This window comes from Mauremys mutica, chromosome 16 (assembly GCF_020497125.1).
Source record: "Mauremys mutica isolate MM-2020 ecotype Southern chromosome 16, ASM2049712v1, whole genome shotgun sequence".
Classification (NCBI taxonomy): Eukaryota; Metazoa; Chordata; order Testudines; family Geoemydidae; genus Mauremys; species Mauremys mutica.
The window spans coordinates 21,762,841-21,789,517 of NC_059087.1; the positions used below are offsets into that span (position 1 = coordinate 21,762,841).

General features: G+C 44.5%; 1 protein-coding gene across 4 annotated transcripts in view; it reads right to left on the bottom strand.

The window, feature by feature from the left end:
* The window catches only part of SLC5A1 (solute carrier family 5 member 1), a 55,304-nt gene that overhangs the window by 13,821 nt on the left and 14,806 nt on the right, over positions 1-26,677 (bottom strand). For 3 of the 4 annotated variants that reach the window (XM_044990468.1, XM_044990467.1, XM_044990466.1), the window contains 9 exons: positions 26,137-26,208; positions 13,694-13,798; positions 10,590-10,649; positions 10,116-10,220; positions 4,388-4,493; positions 4,087-4,167; positions 1,993-2,213; positions 1,128-1,263; positions 213-320 (listed from right to left, as the gene is read on the bottom strand). In XM_044990468.1, coding sequence (XP_044846403.1) covers positions 213-320; positions 1,128-1,263; positions 1,993-2,213; positions 4,087-4,167; positions 4,388-4,493; positions 10,116-10,220; positions 10,590-10,649; positions 13,694-13,798; positions 26,137-26,205 — 991 coding nt within the window. In that variant the 5' untranslated portion in view covers positions 26,206-26,208. Of the gene's footprint in view, positions 1-212; positions 321-1,127; positions 1,264-1,992; positions 2,214-4,086; positions 4,168-4,387; positions 4,494-10,115; positions 10,221-10,589; positions 10,650-13,693; positions 13,799-15,793; positions 15,930-26,136; positions 26,209-26,677 lie in introns of those variants that run through there. The other variant, XM_044990469.1, reaches the window with a different exon arrangement.

Sequence of the window (26,677 nt, forward strand, 5' to 3'; positions counted from 1 at the left end):
AAACTGTATATTGGAATGATCTAGGGCCTATGATAGCTGAGCCCTGATAACTCAAGAAACTAGTGATGTCAAATCGACTAAATAAGAATGCAGGCCCCAAGTTCTGGTAGCTGAATTCCAGCCCTGGGACCTCTCTCCCCCTTAACAACTAGCTTCTATTAATCTGCCATCCATGTTTTACCCACAAAAACTCTATCACAGCAACAGCTTACCATTCGGCATAAGGTCCACCACCATTTTTGGATAAGCAACATTTGAACAGCCAACTTTGGTGCCACAGTATTTCTCACATTCTGAGGGCACGACACAAGCCACCGTATCTGAAAAAAAGATAACAAGACAGGGTTACCTGGGATCATAGCAGCAAGTTACCCAAAAATCAAGAGTACTTCCCAAACCCATTTCCATGCTAAACCACTGGATTTAGTTGCCGGATATCACCCTTGGCTCTGCAGCTGTGGGAAGGAATTCCATTCCTGCATCACTTCTTTCCTAGCTGGGGAATAGTGATGTTGCTGAGGTCAAGCCACCAAAACTGCATCCGCAGAACTGCACAGGAAGTCGGGACTGAATAATATGAGGACTACAAAACTGGGACCAGGGCAAAGTTAGTGTGTGCTCTGAAAGGCCCTCTCCAGCTCAGACCACCTGCTCTCCTCTGTTGTTGTACACACATCTCAGTGGAGAGGGAAAAAAACAACTGGTATTGCGCTCACACTGAGCTCAGGCAGCATGCAAATCACAGGCACTTCCATGAGCTGGGAACACTTCTCTCTGGGATCCAGGCACCACTCCCTCTGCCCTGTGAAGTCTGTCAGCCACAGACAGGAGTGTTTCCCACCCTCTCAGAGCAGGAATGCTGTAACAAATTCCAACAAAGAGGACACACCCTCTAGGATTCCTGTCCCCACAAAGGACAGTGAGAGCATCACCGGGAGCCCTGAGCAGGGGAAGGAGAAAGAGCCCTGTCTTCTTACTTTGGGGGAAAGGCTGGTCTGTGTATGTGTTTTCATGGTCTGAGTCAGGAGAGGGACTGAAGGAGCTGGAGGGGGACAGCAAAGAGAAAACTGAGTGGGTCTGGAAGAGGAATGAGAAGAGAATGAGGGGGCTACAGTACTAGGTCTTACCTGTGTACAGAATTCGACTGATCATCCCAGGCATCACCATCAAAAACATGGGCAGCAGCTTCAGGTACCCACACATGACACAGCCGGCCTTCACATGGGACATGTTCTTGGCTGAGAGACATCGCTGAACAATAACCTGTCAATGAGACAGTAGATGTGAATGACTCCAGTTCTGTCACCTACACATGATTCCGGGCACAACAAGGCACAAATGACTCTATTTCAACTGTATTCCAGCAAGAAGTCTTTGCTCTTGCTAGTAATTACAAAAATACAAGGGCATTTAAAGGCTTGATAACACATTTAAATGGTTAAAAGTAAATACTCTATTGTCTAACGCAGGGGTCAGCAACCTTTGGCATGTGGCTCACCACAGTAAGCACCCCAGCAGGCTGGGCCGGTTTGTTTACCTGCCGTGTCCACAGGTTTGGCTGATCACGACTCCCACTGGCCGAGGTTCGCCATCCCAGGCCAATGGGGGCGGTAGGAAGCGGTGGCCAGCACATCCCCCAGGCCATGCCGCTTCCCGCTGGGAAGCCAAGTCTATACCCAGATTGATAAAGGTCATATTTTTAAAATTGGACCCTCAATGTTCATCCACAGCATGTTGCAAGAAAGGGGGAGGGGGAGAATCACATACACAGCATATGTCCAGAATGGCATGAAAAAATAGTAAAGGAACATACACATCCTATTCACTTAACATAGAAGAGGCTGAGACTCTAAAAGCTATAGAGAAAAAAAAATTTCCTCTCAGGAGATAATCGCCATTTTTATGGCACAGGGTTGGGATGAGAGAGATCAATCCAACTACACTGCAAATTTTAGAATGCTCTGAATTTCCCAGTTGTTGCCTTTACACTACCTGATCTGTGCACCAGTACCACAAAGCAAGGATGCTCAAGCCAATGGTAAGGCCCGGCCATGGCAGATCTCCAGTGATCGGGTCTCGGAAGATGTGGAAAGAATCTGCCCGAGGGGTGTAGCATTTTGGGTCAATGGTAATGTTTCCATATGAGGTGTTGCTTGGAATTGCTTGCATATATTTCTCCATAAAGGCCTCATATCCTCCTACTTTGGCAAATGCTGAAAAACAGAACGTAAAGACCCTATCATGGTACTGGACACTTGAAATTCTTGATGGAGCTGAAGAGTCCAAGGAGAAAACTCCATGCCACCAATGACAGGTTTCAGAGTAGTAGCCGTGTTAGTCTGTATCTGCAAAAAGAATAGGAGTACTTGTAGCACCTTAGAGACTAACAAATTTATTGTAGCATAAGCTTTCGTGGGCTACAGCTCACTTAATCAGATGCATGTAGTGGAAAATACAGAAGGAAGATACACACATACACATACACATACACACACACATACACATACACACACACACACACAGTGTTACTATACATAAGGAGAGTGATCAGTTAAGGTGATGTGTTGTCAGCAGGAGAGAAAAATAACTGTTTGTAGTGGTAATGAAAATGGCCCATTTCCAGCACTTGACAAGGAGATACAAGGATCTGTCGGGGGAGAGGGGTGGAGATAAGCATGGGGAAATAGTTTTACTTTGTGTAATGGCCCATCCACTACCAGCCAAACTGGACAGTCTCTACATAAAAGAATAAATGGACACAAATCAGACGTCAAGGATTATAACATTCAAAAACCAGTTGGAGAACACTTCAACCTTCCTGGCCACTCGATTACAGGCCTAAAAGTCGCAATATTACAACAAAAAAACTTCAAAAACAGACTCCAATGAGAGACAGCTGAATTGGAATTAATTTGCAAATTGGACACCATTAAATTAGGTTTGAATAAAGACTGGTAGTGGATGGGCCATTACACAAAGTAAAACTATTTCCCCATGCTTATCTCCACCCCTCTCCCCCCACAGATCCTTGTATCTCCTTCAAGTGCTGGAAATGGGCCATTTTCATTACCACTACAAACAGTTATTTTTCTCTCCTGCTGACAACACATCACCTTAACTGATCACTCTCCTTATAATGTGTATGGTAACACCCACTGTTTCATGTTCCCTGTGTGTACATATATCTTCCTTCTGTATTTTCCACTACATGCATCCAATGTAGTGAGCTGTATTGTATGCTACAATAAATTTGTTAGTCTCTAACATGCCATCAATGTGATAAACCTGCCCCAATAGAGATCAACATTGTCAGAAACAAAGAATGTGCTGTGAAAACTCTCATTAGCAAGAAGCCACACTGGCTTTCCTTCTCAGGTTGCTATGGAGCTCTAAATTATTCCTTTACACTCCTCTGTCCTTCCCATGCCCCAGACCCAAGCTTCCACTTTGTCAGGTAGAATATCTCCAGGCTCCCTGACCCAGCAAGGACCAGAGGCAGCGTCCACCTGATTAAGTCAATCTGAAATATTGTTTATTGTGAAGAAGGGGGAACGGCTTCATTCAGTGAAAAGTTTACACAGAGGAAGTCCAATTAGAAGCCACAAGGTAAGGGGGAGGAAATTGCAGCCTCACAGGGCTTTTCTACCTCCTCTTGATTAATTATGTAGACTGAGCCCTAAATACCAGGGTTCTATTTCACAGGATGGACTGCATTTTAGTACCTACGAGATCTCATGGACACCTGGCCTCCTATTCACAACAACACAGCCCCTATTTTGGGGCGTTCTATAGGCTGTTATACAGGAGGTCAGAACAGATGATCACAATGGTCCCTTCTTGCCTTGGAATCTATGAATCTCCTCTCCCATTGTCATTGGAATTACATCCCTATGGCAACTATAGAACTTGGTCAGGATGACAGGAGGGCTTAGCAATGTCGCTCTTCTCCATCCCTGACAAATACACGACGCAACGGGAGTTCCTTAGCTGTTAACCTGTTAGGACTTGACAATGCTGGATCCACTTCCACAGGACACTGGGGGCTGTAGCTGATCATTCCAGCTCTCGTTCATCAGATTTACTTACCAAATCCTGTGAGAATGAAGGATCCCACCAGCATGATGATGGTCTGTAAGGTGTCTGTGTAAATCACAGCAGCAAGGCCACCTAAAGGCAAAGAAACGCCATTATGTGAGCCTCTCTGCTAATGCCTTCATGGGAATTGGCCTCTCCTTGACCTTCCATCTCTCTCTCTCTCTCATCTGCACATACACCTTTCCCCTTTCATGCTCTCATTTCTTCCCATTTACTCCCCGCTTCCATTTTTCATATTTCTGGATCCCCTTTTAACTTGTTTTGAATGTATCAATCTGTTCCACAAACTCACCTGTGATAGTGTAAAGACCAGTAATACCCAGCAGTATGATTATGGCCAAATAAAGATTCAACCCCATGGCTATTTGGATAAATATAGCTCCAGAGAATATATCTGCCTAATAAAAGGAAAGATGACAGTTTAGGGAATGCTTAAGATAAAAATAACATTTCTATTAGTATCTATTGCTATCCTCCCCACCCCAAAGCACTGCACAAAAAAATAAAACCATATGCAAAATAAAGACAAATCCTGTCTCCTTGGTCACCTAGACCTGCTTTATTTTAACTGCCAGCTGCTTTTTGAAGTTAACTTCTTAGTCTCTGTACTTCTTACAATAGTTCCCAGAAATGGGTCAGTTATTCCCTCCTAGCCAAATCTGGCTACCCACCCCTCCAGGCCTGTGAAGTTATATATGGGGAAACAGTTCAGCAAAGTTCTTAAATCCCAGACCATGCTAACACCCAAGCCTTTTGATAATCTTTACATTATATCCAGGAAGAGTTTTGTTAAATAAAGACAAAAGAGCCATTTATGTCTTTGCTTTATGCTATTCTTCACACCTCACCTTTCCAGTTCAACACAGATATTTGGTATGACTGCCCAGTTGAGGACAAACAGGAATAAAAGGCAACACCTTACTTAACACAAGTTCCATGAATATCTGTCAAAGTAATTAGCATTCAACTGGCCAGCTGGAGAAACAGTTAGCTCTTGCGCTTGTATAAGGACATGGATTTTGCAACTTCATGAGTAAATCCTGGGATTGTAGTTACCAACACAGCTGCACCAATGCAAACTCCTAAAGTAGACATAATTTGAAATCAGAGTAACCAGTTCCAATCCAATTCATGCCTCACCAGTGTAAATCATATCTCTGTTAGGGGTTGGCAAGTGCAACATGCTGCACCAGTGCTAAGGCGGGTAGGGGGGATTTTCCAAAATGCCTACATGTCTTAGGAGCAGATGTGTCATTAAAAGTCATGTCACTGAATTTGTGCTCCCAAATCACTTAGGTGCTTTCGAAAAACCTCACCCTAAAATCCCAGGGCAGACAAAGCTTAAGAGGGATGTTTAGTCATCAGCTCTTCTGGATTTTAGGGCAAACATTTTTTCAAGGAACACAAAGAGTGCCATCTAGTCAGGTATTCTGCCACAAGGAGAGGGGTAATATAAGTCACGCATCTGGCTAATTGTGCCATGCTGTACATAACAACACTACTTAGCACATTTTACCTTTAAAGCTCTTTACAATCAGTAAGTATTATATCCTCCTGACTTCCCAGTCAGCCAGGCAACTGAGTATCATCCTCCGCATTTTACAAACAGGGAAACTAAAACAAAAATATTCAGGGGCACTTGGCCTACGTAGCTGGGCAGATGCTGGAGGAAGAAAACCTCTCCCCCAGGCCACTGAGGAAACTCCTCCTTGAGACTGTCACCACCTCAACCCCCCTTCACTCCTCCTGCCTTCAGGGCAAGGAGGAGACCTGTGCAGCTGCAGATCCTCCAGCCCTGCTCCCACCACCAGCCACTGCATGCTCACATACAGAGCCATTGTGGAGCTGAGCTGTGCACCACACAGGGTGTGAAACACATGCACGGTCCCACCAACAAATTCTGCCTCTGCCTTTGCCATCTGCAGCCATGGAGGCTGGGGTTAAGATGCAGGATTTTGTAGAGTGTAATCCTACAGGCTAACTGTGAGACCATGCCCCTTTAGGGGAGAGGATTCCTTCCTGACCTTCACAGCAGATCAGCTTATGCCCCAAAGCTTGAGGTTCATTTATTTTTAATATTAGCTTAGTTTGCATGGCTACTAATATTACTGGTCATAAAATGATCCCGCAAGGAAACATAGTTAATTATTTAACATCCTGAGCAATATGTAAACTCCTTGGCTTCGTTGAATCACCTTCCAAGTTCACCTCTTCTACCTCCCAGTTACATTAATTTACTACTGATATTTCCTTGTTACCCCATTAACTCTCTTTTATGGATACCATTAAAACCTTATCCTAGCTCTGTTTTTTGCATGGAGAAGATTTAGTACATTCAAACAAAACACATCACTCCCGAGCTATGCACACGTAATTCAGGAAACACTAGGCAAAGCTACAATGACATGAGTGTCCTTTTACAACTACAATTTACATGCCAAGAACTCCAAGGAACACTTGCAACACATTTACCGACTCGAGTTTTAAATTCCTTCAGACTATGGGGGAGCATCCAGTTACTTGTTTCACCAGATACTTAGTCTTAATTTGGTCAGTTACTGGTCACCAATGCCTTGCTACACTGCAAGAGCTTCTTAAAATTGCCCATCTTTTCTACCACTGGTACAGCCCCACTGGTGACAGCAATGGTAGAAGCGCTAATGGTTTGCAGCTCCAACCCTGAAAGCTACCATGGGAACAGCTCACACAGCAGTGACACCATGGAACATACATACAATATGGGACATTACTTATAGTGTTTGAGATTTTGCCCAAAGTGGCGTAAGTGAGGAAGCAGCATGTAAAAAGGCACCATGGATGCAAGATCCTTCTGAGATGCAAATATAAATTGCATCAGCACTGTGACTCAAACTGTTAGGTGTGACTCGCTAGCAAGTGTAAGGAAAGCTGTTCTTTCAAAGCAGGATGACAAAAGCCCGAGGAACTGCAAGGCAGGGAGCGTCTGCAAAGGCAGCAGCCAGGGAAGCAGCATGCAAATCTCTGAAATCTCTTGGAATGTCTTGGCTCACACTGTGTCTGTCTCTGGCACCTAGTGTGAAAGATTCCCACAGAGCCACGTGCAGCTTGTTTGCCATCCTGCATATGCCACCTGCAATGATGCACAACAGATGTATCTACATAAACGAAACCTCTTATGTTCAAGAGCTCGTGTCCACTGTCCTTCTATATTTATCCTTTTCCTGGTAACATGCAGGACTGATGGGCACTTGGCCACACAGCACGGTGTGCTGCCCACGCCAGATAGCTCCTTGCCACTGCAGCGGGCATACCTCCCGGCCCCTTACTGTGCAGCAAATACACCTGAATTTCCACAGTGGTCACCACTGGACAAGCTATAATTGGAGTGGCATTTGGACTGTGCTGCCCCTCTTATTCCGGGGCATGTGGGCCATTCTTTGGGTTAGCTGGGTCCACAACTTTGTTGATGGCTGGTATAGCTCAGGTGGAACAATCCCCTAACTTACAGCAAGTTAATTTAATGCCTTTCCCCTCTTACACCGCTGCACATGATCTTATCCTTTTGGCCTAGACATGCCCCCTTTCTCTGCAGGGCATGATCCTTTTCTTCCCCCTGCTCCCCCCACTTACGCCTTCCTTTCAACTTTTACATGACTGGGCTGGTGCATCTCAATGCCCATGCTTTGCCCAGTTACACAGCTCAGGGGTGTAGGCATAACTGAACAAGATGCCATTTACAGCACTACAGGATTTGGCTTTTTAGTGATCAAGATGCTATCCTGCACCTTCAAAGCTCTCTGCCTCCTCTCATTTCCTCCAACTCCTTCATTCTACCTCTCTCTCTCCTCTGTCTCCTTCACCCAATCTAGACTTTATGTTACACCATACGCTTGACACAATATTAATTTGCACCGTTCACCCTCCCCTTCCACCAAGCAGATGCTAAATACCCACCTATTTCATGAAGCATCACAGCTTTCTGGTTTGTGCTCTATTGTATCTGCCACAGCTTTAGTTCATCAGCAAGCTAAGGGTGGTGTCTTGCACACTATTGTACACTAACAGTGCTTCATAACTAATAAGAATGGAGATTGAGTCCTAATAAACAAAATACTGTGTGTACATCCAGGGAAACTCAACATGTAAATCAAACCTTCAGTTCGTTCTTGAAGACAAATCCTGTCCCCTTTTCTACAGCTGCAGAGGGCCACAATGCAGCAGAAGCATTAGGTGCATTCAATACTGTGACAAATTGTGAGGCACTCAGATACTACAGTAATAGAGGCCGTACAATTACCCAGGAGTCAGACAGACAGAGGAAGAGTGGTTCTGCTGTATCAGGAGGAGGGGCATAGTTTGGGGAACTTATGCAGGAGACAATACCCCCGAGTGCCAGAAAACAGTTCCATAATAGCTCCCTGGGAGTACTTATGCAGCTCTGTTTGTGGGCAAGGTGGGATGATTGTGTGGTGGAGCCAGACTGGGACCAATTGATGTGTTGCTGTATAGATCCACCAGCCATTGCCCTGCTCTGCCCTGAAAACGGAGGGTGCAAGAACATTAGGGGCAACTTCATTTTCAGGTCTGTAATAACAGCGAGTGAGTGGAGCCACTCCATTTGCTTGGGAGGAGGGTCCCTCTGCTGGAGTTGATGGAAATCCCCAATGCAAAGTATGATATGTACATTAGACACACATGGAGGAAATTTACCCATAAAAAGGGAATGTTTTTTGTGAATCTGGCATGTAGGTAGCAAGTGATTGGGATCATACATAACACAGAAATATAGATATAGGTTTTGGATTAGAATGATGAGCCATTTATCTGTATGGATTCACTCCACATCTGCTAGAGTTGCAGGAATAATACCATCCCCTGTGAAATGGATGCAGCATTTCCAATTACAACTGCATACAAAAACAGTTATGTTGATAGCTCCTCACTGAAATAAACAGAACGCAAAATCCAACTTGAGGTTTCTTGATAGTCGCAGCCTGTTTAATTTGTAACCCTGATAAGAATCAGTTATCGTAGGAGAATGAGAATGAGAGCAAAAGGCCAGGTCTTTTAGGTTAAATTGTACTATTCACTCAGCTCCTATGCAGAGGGCAAAGAGTAAACTTCCATGGCAACTGCAGGAAAACAACAGACTCAGGTCTGCCTGACCTGTGGACTTGTATGGAGATTTAATGGTTTCAAAAGGGGAGGAAAATCACAGCTCCCTTTGCTACTGCTGTGCCCTCGTTAGCCACACTTCATAGCTCAAGCTGATCCACAGAAAGACTCTCCTCTGCCTTCCCTTTCTTACCTTGCTTTTCCCACTCCCGTATTTTCTAACCCCATCTCTCTGTCTCTTCCCCCCCATCTGCCTTCCTCTCTCGTTTCTCACTTTTGCTTCATTAATACTAACAAGCTGCATGTTCAGCTGAGGATACCGATGGAAGGATGAGTGTGAAAGGCCTCTTTTCTCCCACGGGAGCCAAACGGAGTTACTCATACCCTGTGGCAGGAGAATCTAGCTCAGGAGTCAGAATGAGAGACCCTGGGCCCAGATGGTACACAGGAAGCTCTAAAACTAAATGCTGAAAATGGGGTGGGGTGAATGTTCCTGGGTAAGCAGCAGCAATAGTTACCCTTGGAGGACGAAGGCAGAGAACTGGGTACTAACTCTAATAGCTTGGAACCTTCTCTTCAGTTGTCACTGATGCCTGAGATGTAGCATACTGTATAGTACAAGGCTCCAGCCAGCCTGACCTGTTCCAGAGGAGAGCACACGTGGAAACAAAATCCTGGGAAAAGAAAGCTAAATCATAACCACCATCTAGAGAAAGAGTCCCCTGGTATAATCCAACAGGCACAGACACACAGAGCTGTAGAGCTGATTTGGATGGTCAGCACTGCTAGATGAACGAGTGACAACATGGAAAGAGTTTTTTATCTGAGACAAGTGAACCAGACAGGTAGAGAGATTTCATCAAGTGTAAAATAATAATAGATAGGAACTTCACTTAGAACAGAGGAACTGGAAAAGCTTAACTCACCGAGATCTTGGTGAAAATATAGAGGAGCAGAGAAAGGACTGACAGATACATCTGAATCCGTCGGCCGCCAAACCGCTTCTTGAGATACTCTGGCATCGTCACCACCTGCAGAAGAAGAGGGAGAAGAATTCAGACTACAAGCAACAGACACAACTACTATAGTTCATCAGCAAGCTCTGCCACTCAGATACCACACTGATAAGTGCACTAGAAATTAAGAAGGCCAAGGAGCAGCGGCCTCCAAGAAACACAGAAAGGCAGAGTCAAATGCTGCTCATCTTGGGATCTCAAAGACAAAGAGACCTTGTTGTTTAAATATATACAGACATAACATATGTAGCATGGCTGACACATCCAGGTCTCTCTTCCCATTGAGAATGGTTTTGTGACGGTGTTAGACCCACACACACAACAAAATGAAACAAAGATTAAAACAGGGAACCATAAAAGATATAACCTAGTGTCCATACTTACCCCAGCCTTGATGTAGATGGGCACAAACAACCAGCCAAGAATAACCACAAATATCAGGGCCTGTAACCAAGGAAAGAACAGCTGAATTAGCCTCTGGTCCTGTCACCAGCATTTTCCAAAGCCACGTATCAGGCTGAATGCCAACTATAAACATTACAGTGAGTAAAATAGTGGCCAGCCTCATTCTTTCTACCTGTCTAGCATTTTACGGTCGGAACTCCAGGGGTGAAATCTTGGCCTTATTGAAGTCAATAGGTGCTAGAATTTCACCCCAGGTGTCCAACATAAGCACCTGAGGAAGAGTCCCCCACTGCAGCAGACTTACTGGAGTATCAAAAAGAAGATTGCTTTGGCATTTGCCCCATGTCTGTCCATGGGGAAATACATTTGTAGTGTGTCTAACACTGGTCTTAAAAGAGCAGGTGTAGACAACATGGTGGTTAGAATACCTGCAGCCCACAGAAGCCTTTGTATGGTGACAGATGACTATTGCCATCACCAGGAAATTTTAAGAAAGTCTAGCACTGCCCTGGTCCCCTTTACTTAGTCCCTCGATCCAGTCTCCAAGCAGCAACCAGTACAGGAAACATTCCATCCCCAAACCCAAGTGTGTTATGATCATGTCTCATCTGTGATTAGCTTTGCTAGCCCCGGGTGTTGGAGAGTGGAGCTTACTTCCATACCCTTGTCACCCATCAGACTAGCCCACTTCTTTAGATAAAATGCAGGAGTAATTAACTGCCTTCTGCAGTGTGGTTCAGTTATAGGATCATAGAAATGTTGGGTTGGAAGGGACCTCAAGCCCAGCCCATCCCCATCCACTGAGGCAGGACTAAATATACCTAGACCATCCCTAATATCTAACATAAATCTCTCTTGCTGCAAATTAAGCCCATTGCTTCTAGTCCTACCTTCAGCGGACAGAGAAAAATTGATCATGGTCCTCTTTATTATGGCCCTTAACATATTTGAAGACTGTTATCAGGCCCCCTCTTGGTCTGCTTTTCTCAAGTCTAAACATGCCCCTTTTAAAAAAAAAAATTCTTCACAGATCAAATGTTCTCAAATCTTTTATCATGTTTGTTGCTTTCTTCTGGACTCGCTCCAGTTTGTCCACATCTTTCTTAAAGTGTGGAGCCCAGAACTGGACACAGCACTCTAGCTGAGGCCTGCTTATGAGGTGGCTGCGAGCATTATAAAAGATGTACTATATTCTCATGTATAGAACTATAGACGGTCAAGTATGGTAGCTCTGTTAAACTATATACTGTATATTCTGTGCATCAGATATTTTGTTGTCAATCATACATTATAATTTTTCTGACAATGTTAGCAACTTGTTTTATGCAGAGCTGTGCACATTCAGACAGATAAATACAGGTCAAAATGCTGCTCTCAGAGCTGCGTGCTAGATCTCTCATCCACACACTAGTTCTTTATTGCAGCTCTGAAGTTCTGCTCATATATCAAGCACAGGCTATGCTAGAGATATTGAACCCATTTCTGCTCTTTTACACTGGTGTAAATCAAGAGTAACTGCACTGAAGTCAATGGAATTACACTGACACAAAGCCAGTATAAATGAGAGCAGAATCAAGTCCAGTTCTCTCTTTTGGTAAGAGAATCAGTGTGGATCCAAGAGCAGCATTTTTCCTGTGTATGTTAGCATGTTTATCAGTTCCATTGTGTTGCAAGTATTGCAATGAGCTAACTAGCTGGCTTGTGTCTGCATACATGTAGATGTGTACACAGGCATCACTGTCCTCTACTGGACAGAATCAAGACAATTCAACCATGTGTCTAAGGCTGCATACTACTATCAGTTAGGGGAGAGTCTCCCCTTTAGCGCAAGCGGTAGAGTCCTGTACTTATGAAAGAGGATCTGGATTCTATCCCTTCTGATGTCATGAAGATCCAGTAGCATTGGTATGGAGCCTGGATTTGTTACAGCAGTGGCAGCAGAAAATAATAAAAGGTGACAGCTAAACTAACTGATTCCAATGTGTGCATCTCTCTCAAGTGAGCTTCTACTCCCTTCCCCAGGCACAAAGAAGTTCAGAACTATATGGGGACGTATTTCATACCCAACACACAATTCTATTTTTAAGAAAAGCTAAGGAGGGGCTTGCAATGGAGTGCAACAGTCAGGGGGCATGGCCAATAATTCTTCCAGCGCCTAAGGATCCAAGGGAAACAACAGGGCTGGATCCCAAGGATTGTGCTCATCCATGTTCCCCCCCTCACGACAGGTCATCCCAGAGCACCAGGTAAACATCAAAATGCTCTGCAAGGAGCTGACCTCATAGTAGCTGTGCCCCCAGTTCCTCTCCAGGGCAGCAGTAACATGTGATGCAAATTGCACCTTATGACCTGCTGATCTAAGAGGGGAAATACAGCATAAAGGCAGTGTTCCGCAACTCCTGCATCTCCTCCTGGTGCACATACTAAGTCCATGGAGGGCTACAGATAGACTGATTGGGGAAAGGAGGCACATTATCTTACCCTTTTCCAAACCCTTACAGCCCTTCTGCCAATTCCAGGCAGTAGTTGTAGTCATTTTAATCAAGTGAGGTGTTTGGTTATAGACAGGATCTGCCTCCAGCAGGCTGAGAACAGAACAGCACTGATAGCGGATTACAAGGTAGCCTCTGAACTCCTTCACAGCTGTCCCTTCATGGGAGGGGAATGAGAAGACAGAGAAGGAGAAAAGGGCTCTTGGGATGAAGAAAGGAGTGAAGACAACATTGAATTCCTCACTGCTGGGAAGAAAGGAAAAACAATGACTCCCCCCAACTCCTACACACCAATCTCCCAGAAAAATTATGCAGAGGAGATCATGGTTTCCTAATATAGCAATGGGCTTTTCTTTCCCCACTAGCTGGACTGGAGATGGGAGTGGGGAGAGAGGCTGGGGGAATGGGAATCAACACGAAGCGTTCTTGTGGTGGGTGGTTCTGCCAGTTGCCAGCCCTGAGGGAGGCAGGTGCTGCTGGGTGAGGCCTCTGACAACATTAGAGTGAGTTGGATTTTTAGACAATGTGGACTCACCTGATCTCTTTGGATATCCCCGAGGTTACAATTTTATTTAAATGTGTACCACTTACGTTCCATTCGAATCCTCCAGTGGCGATTCCTGCAGCCGCTCCTGTGCCTGCCAAGCCCACAAAGTGCCCACTGCCAATGTTACTGGCAAACAGAGAAGCACCAATCTGGAAACAGAGAGAAGAACAGACTTGGGTCATTGATCCTGGGCTCAGGACAAATATCTTCAAAACTCGTGCTTATTTAGTGTTTTCAGACTTCCTGTGTGTCATCACTTAGGGATCTGAATGCCTGACAACCTTGAAGATCCCCCAATATTTTCTCCTCTTAAAACCCAACATTGCAGCCATCATCCCTACAAGCAAGGAGGACGTAACAGGATGTTTCATATTAACTCATCCAGAGGGGAAACTGGTGAATGATAATACTCCCTCCTCCACTGGAGGTGAGCATGTGGCCTCCACCTATACAGAATTACGAGTTTTTGGCGAACTTGTCCAACTAACACATGGGTGATGTATTCCAGAATGAGCAGCCAATGATCTAGGCCAGAGGCCCTGGCAGCTAGGGCAAAAGGCTGATGTGATATGTCTAACCTGCTCCAAGGACAAGTGGCTGATTCCTCAAGGAAAATCAGATACAACTCTTTGGATTTAAGATCCAAAAGCCATTAAGGCCGGCTTGTCTCTCCAGTGGGAAACACCCTTTTTACACTTGGTTTGCTTTCGTCAAGGGGGCAATAGGTTAACTGAATTAGATTCTTGCAGCTGCTATCATAGGTACAGCACTGCACCCAAGGGCATCTGCAGTACATGTGAGTGACACCTGATCAAGGATTTGCAAATGAGGAATGTTGATATCTAAGACCTGTACACATTCTGTATCGATCCCACAGAGAGAGCAACTGCTGATTGGAGAGATGCCAAAGAAAGAGAAAGAAGTTAGCGCTGTATTAAAAATAGGCAACAGAGATTCATGTCTCATTCTTCATCAAACAACTCAAAGAGACAATGGAAGAAGATGGAGAGAGAAGCTGTGAACATAATTTCCCTGTATTGAGAGTTTTGGAGGCAGCAAACCATGATTTACAAGATCAGGAACTGAAGTATTAGAGGTCAGACGCTTGAATAAGGGGGGGAAAATGACTGGCTTGGATATTGCAAGCAGAGGGTACACATGAGCTGCAGTGATTAGAAATTAAAAAAAGACGGTCAGTGAAGTGTTTTTCCCCACTCCTATTTGTTCTTCAAGATCTAGGAGAGACACTGAGAGAAAAGGGAAACTGTAAAAAGAGGAAATAAAGAAAGAACAGTGTATAAGGGAGGGGGTCTGAGTACTGACCAGTTGCTACTGCCCTTTGATAATTAAATATAATTATCACCTCTCATATCTAATATAGACCATTCATGTTAAAGGATCCCAAAGGGCTTTACAACACATATATAGAGCTCCTGTTATTAACATACTTTCTTCAGGAGCAGTGCCAGGGTTTTTGGCGCCCTAGGCAGAGGTCCTTCCGCACTCCTGGCTGTTGGCGGCAATTCTGCGGCGGGAGGGTCCTTCCGCGCTCCCGGTCTTCGGGGCACCTCGGCGGCGGGTCTCAGAGCGAGTGAAGGACCCACCGCGGAATTGCCGCCGAAGACCCTGAGCGCGAAAGGACCCGCCGCCGCCGAATTGCCGCCAAGGGTGGCAAAATGCCGGCCCCCCCAAATCCTGGCACCCGAGGCAACCGCCGAGGTCACCTAAATGGAAGTGTCGGCCCTGACTTTCCTCATCCACTGTACAGTCAGTTGGAATAAGTTTACATATCTATTGTAAGAGGGAGAGATATTCCATGCCTGCCACTGAAAGAAAGGTTGTAGGGTCCTGGGGGTCTGAAAGGTAGGGGAGGCAAAATCCCCCAAATCCCTAATCACTGCAGTGAGCTCTGCAGTGTCACAACAAAAAATAACTACATCTTCAATCTTAATTTCAATCTTCTTTTTTGAAACTCATGTGGATAGAAGGGGGGATTTTAGTATAGAAATTAGCTACTGAAAATGAGTCTTATATTAGTGAGAATATGTCAAAGCCAGGAATACAATCTACAGCTCCTGACTGCCAGTCCTGTGCTTTAATCACTAGATAGTTCTTCCTCCCACATTTTATGTGATATGTCTAACCTGCTTCCTCCCAAAATATGCCATGCATGTAACAAACAGAACAGAGAATTCCATAACTTCTTTCCCTATCCCAATTTTCCCCTCATTTCTTCATAGTGATCTCATATTTTCTTCCAGTCTTTGTGTGAAGGAACAGCTCTCTCAGAACTACATGGAATTTCTGTGTTTGTTCAATCGTAGATTTCCTCACATTTTTCCGATCAGTCTTGCCATCAAGAAACTTAACCTCTTTGTGACATCATATCATAGTAATGATCTGTGATATAACAAAACACTAGTGGCATCAGTGAATGAGTCAAAGAGAAAGGGCAGGCTAATTATAAAGATGAAAGCTCCTTCATGTGGCCAAGACTATAACAGGGTTCAAAACAGAACTAGATAGGTTAATGGAGGATAGGTTCATCAATGGCTATTAGCCAAGATGGGCAGGGATGGTACCCCTAACCTCCGTTTGCCAGAAGGTGGGAATAGGCGACAGGGGATGGATCAGTCGATGATTACCTGTTCTGTTCATTCCTCTGGGGCACCTGGCATTGGCCACTGTCAGAAGACAGGATATGGGGCTAGATGGACCTTTGGTCTGACCCAGAATGGCCGTTCTTATGTTATGTTCTTAAAGAGAAAGGATTCATTGTCCCCATGTACATTCAATCCTGGACTTCCCCTGTGCTTTCCTATCAGGGCCCCAGAGTGAGAATTAAGCTTTTATCTTCCTTCGGACCTGTGAAAACATCTAAGAATAACAGCTCAGCAATGACATTACATGCCAAATTCTGAGAAACTCAGGTCATCTACAATTCTCACTGATGTCAATGGGAATTGTGAATGCCCAGTACCTCTCAGGATTTGGCCAATGGGCCTGATCATGTTTCCATTGAAGTCAGTTGCCACTGGCTTTAATGGGAAAGGAGCAGTCTCTAAAAGAGAGAACAATGTTAATGTCTTTTAAAAAGAGAAGTAGGCAGGCTTTTTCCCCTCAAAGAGAGATTTTAGCTGCACCACCAGCAACTGGAACTCATTGCTGAGAAGGCTGGCTTCTGGTCAAATATGAATGTTTTTTATCAAAACTTTATTGCTCTATTTGGGGGAAATTCTACATCTTGACCTTTACCTCATCATCAGCTGTTGTTCACTCAAACCCCTGCAAATAAATTATTAAACCTCATTCTGAGTTATTAGGAATGCAGTCATCAGAAATTATTAACCACATTATCCTCTGATTCTCATTAAATCTGTTCCTTCCACCCTAGCTCCTGCTTTAAAAGCTCAAAATAGCCTTTTTAACAGTCACACTGCACTTTCAACAGCTTCAGGTGACAAAAGCAGCCAATGAAGAACCCAAAATGACAGCTCCAGCTAGCATGCCTGGAGTGCCCCTAAATGTGGGGCACATTGGAGCACTCACCCTCACAGGAACATTTCCAGCTTTACCCAACCAGTTCTGTATTTTCTTTGTTGATTTTTAAAGAAAAATACAAAGCCAAACAAAAACCAATGCAATTAGCAAAAGATTTCAGTTAACACAACAGTCATTATTCCTGGTTTCAGAACAAAGCAATGAAAATATTACAAATCTATTGCTTTGTATTTCTGTTTCTCTCTCTGATATAAGAAAGACCCTTTGCTGGAGGATCATAAGATCAGCGTATATTACTTACAAATGTAATTACGTATTTTTATTTATATGTGTGTGTGTGTAGGGACACATCTTTGAATTCAGAACTGTGAAAATAGATTTCCATTGTTTGCTCCAATACTTTTGTAATTTGTAGCAAGAAAAAGTTCTGTGTTTGAGGTTAGGTGATGGTTGGCAGCATCTATGGCAGTTACTATGATTAAGGGTACATTTATGTCACAGAGGTCACGGAATCCATGACTTCCAGAGACCTCCCTGACATTTTCTGCTTCAGCTCCTGGAGCCCTGGGACTGGAGCTGGCAGCCAGTGGGACCCCCACAGGGATCCAGCGAGGGGCGACAGCTTCCTCAAGGTCCCCCTGCAGGATTCCAGTACAGGCAACAGCCTCCCCAGGGGGCCCTCCTCAGGGTTCCAGCGACAGATGATAGCCTCGCAGGCGTGGGGGGGAACCCCACAGCTCACAGCCACCATGGAGCTGCAGCAGCAAAAGTCACAGACAGGTCACAGCTTCCGTGAATTTTTATTTATTGCCCATGACCTGTGTGTGACTTGTACTAAAAATAACCATGACAAAATCTTAGCCTTAACTATGATTAGCTAAACTAGAACATATACATAAAGCAGGTGTCTAAGGGATTCCACTTAATATTTAGAGCTGGGATCTTCAAAGGAGTTTAATTCCCTTAGGCTGCTTGGTCAATTCCAGCCTTGTTGTAGAAACATCTTAAACATCAAGAGCTGTACAAGGTAGAAAAACTGAGACTTAAACTTTGGATTGTCCCCAACAGGGCTGGATACTGAATCTGATCAGCCAGAGTAGGTGGGTACTGTAATATAACCCTGCATTAGCTAAAGGATTCTGACCTATTTTCCAAGCTACTCTATGTTTCCATACAGTTGTTCCTTCATGACAGGGCCAGCATTACAATTTTCCGGAATCTGGACATTAATCACCTCCCCTTATTTCAGAGGTATGACGAGTTAGATGGGGTGTGGTTTTTTTCTTTTTTCCCCTGGACTGATCTAAGGGTATGGCTACATTTGAGAGTTGCAGCGCTGGTAGAGGCTTTCCAGCACTGCAATTAGTAACTGTCCACACCTGCAGGGCACATCCAGCACTGCAACTCCCTGGCTGCAGCGCTGGCTGTACACCTGGGTCTGCTTGGGGTGTAGCGAGTGCAGCGCTGGTGCTACAGCGCTGCTCGTAAAGTGTGGCCACACACCAGCGCTGTTATTGGCCTCCAGGGTATTAGGAGATATCCCAGAATGCTTTTAACTAAATTACTCTCTTTGTTTTGTTATGCTTCCTCTCTTTGTTTTGTTGTGAACTTGGGGCTCTGGGAGCTGCTTATCTAAAAAACAAACAGCTCCTGTTTGCTGTGATCAATCTGTAACTGACTGTGAACAATCAAATGAGATAACCCACTACCTTGATGTGAATGAGGCAGACAGGGGGATGAGTGTTTGCTTGAGGATAGAAACAGCGGGGGCAGGGGGGAGAAAGGGAGTCCGTTGGAGCAGCTGCTTATCTGGTCTGCAGGCTGTTTGCAGTTAAGAGTAAGGGGTTGGGAAATTTTTCTGATTTTGCAAGGCAGGGAGCTGATACACAGTGTCGGCTCCAAAAATCCACTCTCTCTCTCCCCCCCCGCTCCCTGTCACACTCCACCCCACCCCCCTCTTTTGAAAAGCACGTTGCTGCCACTTGAACGCTGGGATAGCTGCCCATAATGCATCACTCCCAACAGCGCTGCAAATGCTGCAAATGTGGCCACACTGCAGCGCTGGTAGCTGTGAGTGTGGCCACACGCCAGCGCTTTCCCTACACAGCTGTACGACCAGCGCTGTAACTCCCAGCACTGCAACTCTCAAGTGTAGCCATACCCTGAGAGATACAGAGCTTGCACAGGCTGCGAGGCCCTGAGGATACACTTGCTCAGCCCGCTTCCCTGCTGAGGGAATAGCAAGGAGTAGGGTTCCCTCCACCAGTTAGCACTGTGAGGGCTTGGCTACACTTGAGAGTTACAGCGCTGGTGGTGGCTTTACAGCGCTGTAACTTACTCCCCATCCACACTGGCAAGGCACATACAGCACTGTCTCCCTGGCTACAGCGCTGCATGTACTCCACATTGACGAGAGGAATAAAGAGAACAGTGCTGCTCTTGCAGCATTGGGGTGCCAATGTAAACAGTGATTAATCTTACTACGCTGTAACTGACTTCCGGAACCTTCCCATAATGCTTTTTAAGTAAAGATAACATTCTTTCTTTTGTTGTGATGCCTCTCTTTGTTTTGTTTTGAACTCGGGGCTCCCGGAACTGCTTATCTAAAAAACAAACACAGCTACTGTTTGCTCGAGCAGAGGGGGATGAATGTCCACAGCTAGTGTTTGCTTGAGGAGAGAAGGGGGGAGAGAGGGGTAGGGGAAGGGGTTGAAACTTTTAAAATGATTGAAGGTTGGTGCTGTGTATCTACAAGTCCTTAGAACTTGCAAGGCAGGGAGCTGACACAGTGTCAGCTCCAAAAATCCACTCTCTCTGTCTCCCCCACACTCCCTGTCACACTCCACCCCACCCTCCTCTTTTGAAAAGCACGTTGCAGCCACTTGAACGCTGGGATAGCTGCCCATAATGCAACACTCCCAACACTGCTGCAAATGTGGCCACACTGCAGCGTTGGTAGCTGTCAGTGTGGCCACACTGCAGCGCTTTCCCTACACAGCTGTATGAAGACAGCTTTAACTCCCAGCGCTGTACAGCTGCAAGTGTAGCCAAACCCTGACTCTATTTCAGGAAGGATAGCCTGGAACTAGGAGAAGGCAGGAGGGTTTGCAAAGGAAGGGGTCAATTGTTCAGCTAGTGAGTGAGAGGAAATGTAAGATTAGGGGAAGGGGGGGGACTGGTGGCAGGGAAACACAGGGTAAAAAAGTGAACTGGGAAGAGAGGAGGAGAGGAAATGTGGAACATTAACTAGTTTAAAATCTTTTGACAAGGGCTCACTATTCAGGAAATTACCATCAGGCTGCAGCTATATGAAAGTAACTATACTTTACATGTTATTCATTAATCTATTCACCTTATTATTTTCATTCACTTTTTGATCCCCAGAAGTCCTGGTGCTTGTTGTCCCCCAGGCCTCATAAAGAGACTTTGCCTAGCAGCCTAAATGAAAAATTCCCTAGTCCCTACAGTGTGATATACATACCACTCCTCTCCTAACCTCATGCTGGGCCTCTTTTGGTGGTGACTTAACCGTTGTGGAATGAAACTGGTTCTTCTACTTCATTCTTTTGGGACACAAGTGTATGAGTGCAAATCTACAGCTCTCCCCACCCTTAACCACTCGGAAAACCTGCATATTGCTTAGCACCTCTGTAAAATCTCATTGTATATCTATCAAGACTCAGCTCCTTGAGAAAGGAAAGCAGGTTTGCTATTCTGCTGCCCTCCTAAGGGCTCCATATGTTCTACATTTTGCATTTTAAATGCCACACAATTCTTTAAAAGAGATGGACATGCATCTCTCAAGAATCCTAGGCTTTATTGCACTGTGTAATCACCTGTGTCCCCTTTACTGAAGTGCAATTATTTACCTCTTCAAACCTTCAGTTGTTTAGGCATCTCACTGGGATTTCATATAAGCATGATGGGTGTGAGATCAACACAGCTGCTGCTACTTGCTAGCAAGCCAGCTTGATACTTTACCCTTCCACTCTTAGATATGCAGGCACCAGACCCAATGCCTCCCATCTTGGGAAGAGGCATCCCATTGAAGGGCTTGGAGAAATCTATAGGTGTTTGATTTACTTCATTTTTTTCTTTCCTATGAAAGCTTCACTTTGATTGAATGTATGGTTGGTCTTTTTACCTTGAACCATCATCATTGTTCACCCTATCTCTTGCCCTGGGCCAAGATTAAAACTGTCCACATCACCTAGGGACAGGAAACAAAATATTTATCCCCAGTAGCCACCCCTAGGCTGCTTACAGTCCTGCTAAATTCAACAAACAGGCAGAACTTGGAGTATACAATAATCCTCTGGACACAATGATCAGAGAAACCTATCCAGTGGGCAAGAGCAAAGCATGGCCATGTTAAACTGAAGTGAAAATTACCGGAATGTCCCAGTTCTCTCCCTTTTCTGACTGCTGAATGTTACTCATTTACTGCTGCCCTAAGCCTTGGCCTGTCCAGCCCATAGGTTAATATGTCACTGATCCTGAATGGGAGAGGTAATTTAATTTCTGTTTTAAGGGTAACACACAAACAAGTCTCCATATATTTCCCAGTTACCATTAACTAAACTCTTCGTGTTTAACAATAACTTCTGATCCCTAGAGAATTTATGTTATTTGGTTTCTCTGCTCCTTTAATACTTATTCCTTAAGAATAGATTAGGTTCTGACATTTCTTTGTGAACCAGAGCTCCTTGGTATTTGAGGCCCTGCCTTGACATTTTTATTATTGTGTATGTTTATTTCCAGGGTCCTGTCAATACTGAGAGATTGGCCACATACCCAGGATATCAAGATTTCTGTTTGTATACTTCCCTACATTGGTAAGACAATGCACTGTCTTCAGCCAATTATCTAGCTGAACTCCACCCTTCTAACTAAGGGGTGGGGTAAGGAAAACTCAGTTTCCATGGTCAAGGGTTATGATGTTGAAAGTTGGCTTTTGAAAGGAGCCTCAAGTAGCTACAACTGAAGTAACTGAGGTAACCTTGAGAGCTAAGGGTTACCAGGTCCAGACACACGCACTGATTGTCAGAGCCTTAGGCACATGGGACCCCAGTAACGAGCGAGTGCTGAGAGAATGTGGAATCAGTCAACACTACACTCGGTTGATGCAGCAACTCATGGTGTCGGACGCCATCAGGTGGTCAAGGGACATCTACATAGAATGCACCATGGACATCGCCAATACCAGGAAGGATGGGCTCGAATGCCGAAGAGAAGCGCAGTCAGCAGCAGCGGCTCTAGGTATTTTGCTGCCCCAAGCACGGCAGGCAGGCTGCCTTCGGCGGCTTGCCTGCGGGACCCCTGCGGGAGGTCCGCTGAAGCCAGCGGACCCTCCGCAGGCATGCCACCGAAGGCAACCTGCCTGCCACCCTCGCGGCGACTGGCAGAGCGCCCCCGTGGCTTGCCGCCCCAGGCATGCGCTTGGCAGTCAGGAAAGTAACAAATACTTTCCTCGTGGATTGTATTTTCTAAATGGACAACCAATCTAATTCTCAATACTGAGGGACAATTTCCACTCATTGATATATTTTGCTTTCCACAACCAAATCTCTGTACAACCTTTCATGAGTGATGTACCCGAGTATTCGGCTTCTAATATCTAAACTGTATTGTTAAATCTATGCACCTAAATTTGGGTTTTATTGCTGACTATGTACTCTATGTATCATATGACTTTTAAAAACTAACTTTATAGTTGTGGATAATCTAAACACTATACCCAGATGTACAGACACTCTTTTCCCAACCTATGTATTATATAATTTTTTTAACATTAGGTTAAGTCTTTTATTGGACCAACTTCTGTTGATGAGAGAAACAAGCTTTCGAGTTTACACAGAGCTCTTCTTCCAGCCTGGGAAAGGTGCTCCCAATCTCACAGCAAAATGCAAGGTGGAACAGATTTTTTAGCATAAGTAGTTAGCACATATTCTAAGGGACATTCAAGGTAGAGTGGCCCGTTAACACCTCTACAGTCATAGGACATACATGTCTTTCCTGAACATCTGTGCCTGAATCCCCAAGAAGAGGCCACAGCTTCCATCGCCTATGGGAATGAACCATGGACCTCTGGCAATCAATGAGAATGTGAGTTAATGAGAGGATTCAGTGTAACTATTGAAGCTATTGAATCCAATTAATCTCTGGCACTGCTGACTTAAGGGGAGCAATACTAAAGGATTAATTGGGCCCACAGACTGGATGGAACAGCTAACCAGTGCACACTCTGTGCCTCATCCTGGTAAATGCCAACCATCCTCAATTCCCATTAAAGTCAATTTTTAAGCCAAACATTTGAGCCAAAAGTGGGCAGGTTTTGCCTAATTCAACTGCATTATCCCCCTTTACAGTCAGAGAAACTAGAGACAGAGGAGAAAGTGACTTGTCCACTCACACAAGCAAGACAGTGTCAGATGCCAGATTTCACTCCAATTCATCTGACTGAGGTAATAACTTTTATTGATAATATCTTTTATGTTATTACTTCACCTATCTTGTCTCTCTAATATCCTGGGACTGACCCGGCTACAACTACTTTGCATATAGCCCCTCATCTAGTCTACTAGATCACAGCTGTACCATTAAAATTAACAGATTTATAATACTGTTCCTATCAGGAAGTTCTCCTGGAGAAGCCACAACTGGAAACTTCTATGCATGTGGAATCAACAAAGAACAGGGAAAAAACACCATCCTCATTTCTTTTCTTAATCCTCAACCTATGCCCATAGCTGCTTGGTATAGCAGAGAACAGGATGACAACTGAAGCATGAAATTAATCCAATGGAAATTTAATTTCTATACTAGGTTATTAGAAATATATTTTCTTCTGTTCTCTGTTGCAGAAGGCAATGAATCGATTAAGCAATTCAAAAGGAACTAATATACTATGGTAGGAAGGGTCCATTTATAAAGCAACATCCAAATCTACAGACTTGGGAAATAACTCACCCAGGTTTCCCTGGAACATCCTCACATGGTTATAATCACACATGGCACTGCCCCAGGGTGAAACAAGGAAGTGGCACTTTTCTAAAATATTACATATTGCATTAGCTGTCCCAGCATGAAGCTGGTATTTCCTGCTTCGTTTGAACTTTTTATGTTATTTTTTCCCCCTGGGAGGCTCAAGCCCCCGCCCCCCAGACTCTAAAACCAGGAAAAGGGGTTTTCAGAATCTCTCACTCCCTTGAGCAGATAAGCCCTCCACAAGAGTATTGTTAATGTAAGTGTTTAACTAGGGATTTGAGAGCTTGCCATATCTTTTGCTTTGGTGCTGCCAAGGGTGCGCAGGAAGACATTTCCTGTTAGGTCACAGGGAGGTATGTAGGTGTTCCAAAGTGAAGGACTAATGAGAATGTAATCAGGAATGTAGCTCCTCAGCTGCACTGAGCTCACAGTGTAGCGGAGTGGCAAAGATGGCTCTAAGCAAATGTTAATCCTAGAGACAATTTTGGCAGTACAAGATCATCCCCTCTGGCCTCCGATACGCCTCCTACATGGACAAGGGGCTTAGGCGATGTAAAGCTGGCTATATTGCTTTATGTGCCTGGGGGACTCCCCTGTGTCAGGGGAATTCCCAGCTGCCCCTTTAGGGAAGCTTCAAGCCTCCTTTGTTCTTCAAAGCAGTGCAAAGGGGCTCACCGAGGCCTGACGGCCTAACCCATGGTGGTCTTGCGCTTGTAGATACTGGGCTGGATACCCCCACTGCCTTGCACCCTGTGTTGTCATTTGCACCTGAATGAAGGTTGTTTTATACTCACTGTTCACAGGTATAAAGAATTACACAAGATGCAAAACAGCAGAGGATCAGGTCTAGTGCATTTACAGTCAGTCACACAGGGGTCCTGACTTACCACTATTATCCATTTTCATGGCAGTGTCACTCCATTGATTAAACAAAACAAGTTTACCTTAAAATAACTTTGAGATTCTCTTTCACAATGGTTTCTATTAGGACCTGAATTTTCTCAGGCCTAATCTACTCATGAGTTCCTCCTCCTGCTGGGAAATACAATGCTTTTATCATTACAATGGCAGCCCCAACTCCTCCCCAATGCAGGCAACACTGAATGGAGACATTGAAAAAGGGGCAGGAATTTCTGAAAGCTTTTTTGAAAATTCCTACAGTCAGTAAATATTTATTTAGTTCTCTAAGGCCCCAATCACATCATTGGATTCACATGGACAGAGCCCTGCATCAAATTCCTCTCAAGTGCAAAGGTCCTGCTGCATGGGTCCAGTTGCAGGATCAGGGATAGGTTTTATAACAAATCACTGAAGTTTTCCTTCCAAGCTGAACTGGAACGATGATCACGAAAGTACCATATTAGTGACACCTAGACAATTCATCACATTTGTCTAGAAGATTTTCTTCTTTGCAAGGAAGTTTCATTCACTAGAGAAAGTGTGACCTAATGGAGAGAGCACTGGACTAACTCAGGTGACTTGGATTCTAGTCTCAGCCCTGCCACTGGCTGACCTTAGGCAAGTCACTTCTCCTGTCTGTGACTCGGTTTCCCCATCTTAAAATGGGGATAAAAATACTTATCTCCTCTGTAAAGTGTTTTTAGATATGCAGCTGAAAAGTACTATTATTATAAATGTAAACTCTGATTTATCATCAGTAATTTATTATGATACAGTCCAAGGTTCTCTCCTTGCAATGTTACAACAAAGGATTAGATTGCACAGCCACATAAAGGCAATACAGCAGGACCAAAGAAACCACGCCTACAAATCATTTCCTCCCTATACCTTGTACCTAACAGCAATCACCTCATATGAGCCAGGCGCTCAGTGGAAAACTTCAGTGTGTCCAGAGAAAATAGTAACTACACAGCATTCAATAAAATGCTGAAGTGATCAAGTGATGAGCAGCCAAACATTGTGTGTGGTATGGAGTGAAAGTACAGTTCTTTTGTGCGTGCGCGCGCACACACACACACAGTGTGTATTGCAGACTTACTGGCCACCACACCATGCTCCGTCCAGCGAGGAAGAATCCACCCACAGTCCCTCGGTTTGTTGAGAGCATGGCCTGGAAAGAAAAAAAACCTGGTTAAAATGTTCAGCTTTAATAAGCCAACTATAGCCTGATGGCATCAACAACCAGGGCAGTGATGAGAAAGAAGAATCAATCAAAAAGGGCCAAGGAAGAAAGAATCTGAAGGGAATAATATGACCTGACAATGACTGAGCAATGATTCTTATATCAATCTATAAATTAACCAGTCAAGCTTTATCGCTTCAATTTTCATTACACGAAGCCTGCAAAACCCAAATCTAAACACCGCACATGTTAAAATACAATGAACTATACAATACAAATAAAACACGAGAAATGCATCACTAACCAAGGGCCTTGCCAGCAAACTGTCACTCATAGGAGCACTCCTTCACGGGAGCAGGCCTCAAAACTGCTGATGTAGTGAGTTTTATGTTCATGCACTAGAGATGCCATACCTAGCTTTCTTACTCAATACTAGCGTGCTCCAGAGTTTCTCTGC